This window comes from Astatotilapia calliptera, chromosome 16 (genome assembly GCF_900246225.1).
Source record: "Astatotilapia calliptera chromosome 16, fAstCal1.2, whole genome shotgun sequence".
In the NCBI taxonomy this organism is placed as follows: domain Eukaryota; kingdom Metazoa; phylum Chordata; class Actinopteri; order Cichliformes; family Cichlidae; genus Astatotilapia; species Astatotilapia calliptera.
The window spans coordinates 30,387,393-30,391,110 of NC_039317.1; the positions used below are offsets into that span (position 1 = coordinate 30,387,393).

At 37.1% G+C, this 3,718-nt stretch overlaps 1 protein-coding gene across 1 annotated transcript in view; it reads left to right on the forward strand.

Annotated features, from left to right (window-relative positions):
- tfpia (tissue factor pathway inhibitor a) overlaps positions 1-2,204 on the forward strand; it is a 47,202-nt gene extending 44,998 nt beyond the window's left edge. The window contains exon 7 of the mRNA XM_026145121.1: positions 194-2,204. Coding sequence (XP_026000906.1) covers positions 194-282 — 89 coding nt within the window. The 3' untranslated portion in view covers positions 283-2,204. The remainder of the gene's footprint in view (positions 1-193) is intronic.
- The last annotated feature ends 1,514 nt before the right edge of the window (positions 2,205-3,718 follow it).

The window sequence follows — 3,718 nt, forward strand, 5'->3', positions numbered from 1 at the left end:
AGGAAGAAACCTCAAGCAGAACCAGGTTAAGACCCAGGATGACCCAAGGAAGACAGGACAATCTGGAACTGATCAGTTCCAAAGTTTGGCGTACCATGGCATGCTCATTCAGTTAATTTCTTTTTCATTTGTTGTCTTTAATTATTCCATTTTAAAAATCTAATATGAAGACATTTTGTGGTTTATGTTGCAGGTCATGGGAAGAGGATGATGATCCGAGTAAGGAGGAAAAACTTACACAACATTCTTAATTACTCAAGAAGAACACTCGACTCTGCGTGAGATTCTACTCTGCTGTCAGCTGTATTTATGCCAATATATGTTTTGTTTGGGCTTTTTTTTTTTTTTTAGCTTTATGCATGTTTTTTTTTCTGCTCTGCAGCCAAGTCTGCCACAACCCCTTGACATCATTGGTCTGCCTCTGTGTTTATAGCAATATGATTTTCTTGACTTGTTGAAACATGTTTATTCATCTCAGGAATAATTTGAGCTTTATGTCATTTAAAAACTCTGTTAATTTTATTTTTGGTCAGACACATGAAAGTAATGCTGTGCTGCACTGTGCAGTTTGGAGTCATTGTTTAGAATCTGCATCTAAATGATGTTCATTAACTGAGATCGTTAGAAGAAAAGACTGCGGGATCCCCCTGTGGTCTAGATACTGGTGGCGGTAGAGGAGAATAAGCAGATGATGATGACGCTGATAGAGAATTTGGATCAAGCTCAAGGACAACCCACACTGGTGGACATGGGGAGGAGCAGGAGTAGATTACAATATGTTGTAATGGAACTAGAGGAGAAGCTGGAGATGGAGAAGCAAGGATATCAACAAGAGGAATGTCACAGATTGGCTCTTTCTTACTGAAATGAAACACATTTTGAAATAAGGGGGGGGGGTCACTTTTTGAAGGAAAAAGTGTGACAAATGAAGCTAAAAGTGACACCAAAGAGGGATGACGTCCTTTCGTCCTAGATGAAGGTGAAGAATAATGATTGGACCCTGAAAAGAAACAAATGAGGGCAGACATTTCAGAGGATTTATTTTTTGAAAAGAAAAAAGCTTCATAAAAACAAACAGAGTTAGCCACTGAGAAATATCATAAAGAGCCTTGTCCTGTTTGCTTGTCTGTGTGCGTCCCTTTGCCGCTCAGACTGCTGCTGCCATGACCTTTAATAAAGAGCTGCCATACATGAATGAAACATATACTGAACAGCTATAGCGTATACATGATGATCATGTCTTTATGTCTTTTCAATAATAACTTGCTCAGAAAAGGGCAAGCATAGTATCAAAGAATAATATTTCTGCCTTTCATTACAAAACATTAAAATTTATGACCTTAGCAACAGCCTGAGTGACATACAGAGACAGATGAGCTTTGATATCGCAGCAGGATAGTCGTGTTTTCGATTTACATCAGAATTTATGGAAAAAAATATAACATCGTACAAGCAGACTTTGAAATAATTGCTACACCGTGCTGCTGAGGACGGTGCTCTCTGTTGGTGTCGTTGTACGTCAGGCAGCATCTCATATTCTTCTGTAGCACACTTGGCTTGGGATAACAGATCTTGTGTAAAAATGATTTTTTAATTACCTAAATTTGATTTTTAATGAATTAAACTTGTTATTCGCATTGTTTCTATGGCTTATTGACAAAAAACATTTGTTTGGCTGATGTTTATGCTCTGGGCACTAATGCTTTGCACTGCAGTTATTATATGTATACATATTTTATGTCTTTCTATTTTTACGATCAGATATTATCGTTTCGATATAAACTTCTCACTATAGCCTTAATGGGAATACATCTAATGCATATTTACTGTGTATGTACAGCAGCTGATGCTATTCTACTGTGGTATTGGCATAGTTTCTCTTCAGTGTGAACGGCAGCATTAAAGTTGTGCACAATTCTTCGTCCAGAATTGAATTTTTTTTAAGCAACTCCACAATCAAGAAACCATCACAGCTGTAAATCATTGTGAACAGGATAATGACTGTATTGTTGTTTGTTGTTGATTTTTTTATGACTTTAAATCAATGTTTTCAAGCTTTGGAATGTTGTTGGTAAGAAAAGCCAGAAGGGGGCAGTGTTGTGTAAAGAAAGACGTTTGTGAGCAGCAGACGAACAGTGCTGTTTACTGTACATGGCTGTAATGGATGGGACTGAAAGTTTATATAATACATTTCAACAATCCTATTGTGTTTCGTGTTTATTTACTCTCTTTCCATCTCTTTTAGTTTGAGTGACAACTCCAGAGTTTTACACTGGAAAACAAAGAATAGCAAAATGGCCTTCAGAACTCTAAATAAGACAACAGAAATCGTTTAGAGTTGCAAGAATTGTCAACTGAACTATCAGCTTTATAACAACATAAAGCTGACAATTTACACCCTGCACAACAGTCCGTTATTGTTGTGCAGGGTGGGGGTGAATTTTTTTAAGCATCCTTCTAGGTTACCTCTGTTGTAGGCTAGTGCAGAATCCACAGCCTGCATATTTTCAGTGGAATCTGGGTAATTTTCAAGACTTGATCTCTGTTTTGTTATTGATTACTTTATTACGCTATTTTTATTCAAGTCTGTAGAAAATGCTTTCATAAAGCTGCACAAGACAATAATTTCAGAATGTCAAATCAATGCATCTCATGTGAAAGACATTCTCTATACTGACAAACCCACTGAGACGTATCACCTGATATAGTTCTAGTTTTATAGGATGGAACTTTCTCCTGTTTTGAGTGAAGAAACACTCTTGAACCCATACACAATCATCGTTTAATAGTTAGCTGGTAAGCTGCTGGAATATATCGCTCTCATCTACAATAGAAATATAAGAGTGGTGCAAGAACTTTGTAAGTCTTTTTCCTCTAAAATGAAAAGTGGATCCAAATCATGCTAGCTAAGTGAGTCCAACAGCATAACAGAGACACAACATCCCATCAGTGCAGGATCAAGGGTTCAGATATTTCCTTCAGTCTGTTACGCCTCTGTTTGTGTGCTTTACCAGCTGGCGGTAATCCTCGTTGTGGCTGAAATCATTCAATATCAACTGAATTCTGAGTGTGTAAATCCACTTTGACACCGTGTTCAAATCATAATCTCACAGAGCAATTCCTTATAGTTTACAGAAAATGCAACCTCCTACAGAAACACATCTATAAGTAAATGCTAATGAGATTATGTTTTTACCTGTATTTCTAGCTTATAATACAATAAATCCTCATCATATGTCAGATCCCACAGTGGAATAATGTTTGTCTGTATCTTACTTTACTAGAAAGTGTCGATGTATATATGTGGCCTGTCAAGAAAACACATTCCCCTGGCAGTAGACTCATTTTATCGGTGCATATATGTTTATGGCTTTAGAAAGCATCCAGTACTTTCATAGCAGCAGTTTGGTTTGAAACTGCAGCTGGTTTGAAACAGAGAAGGTCAGAGAAGCAAAAGGGATTCAAAAGCTACAAAAAGTGCTTTTACCTGTGTGTGATCAGTAATGACCCATCCACCAAATAACGAAGAATCCATTTATAAGAAATGTATGAATGCGTGGTAGGCTAGATGCACAATTATAGATCACGGGTAGAAGTAAAATAAAATATAAGCCGATGTCTTAACCCAGCCATAAAGGAAGAAAATTAACAAAAATGGAGGCTTAGACGTATGCTTTAAATGTCCCCGTGTTTAAAATGATCCATTTCATTGTTTCTG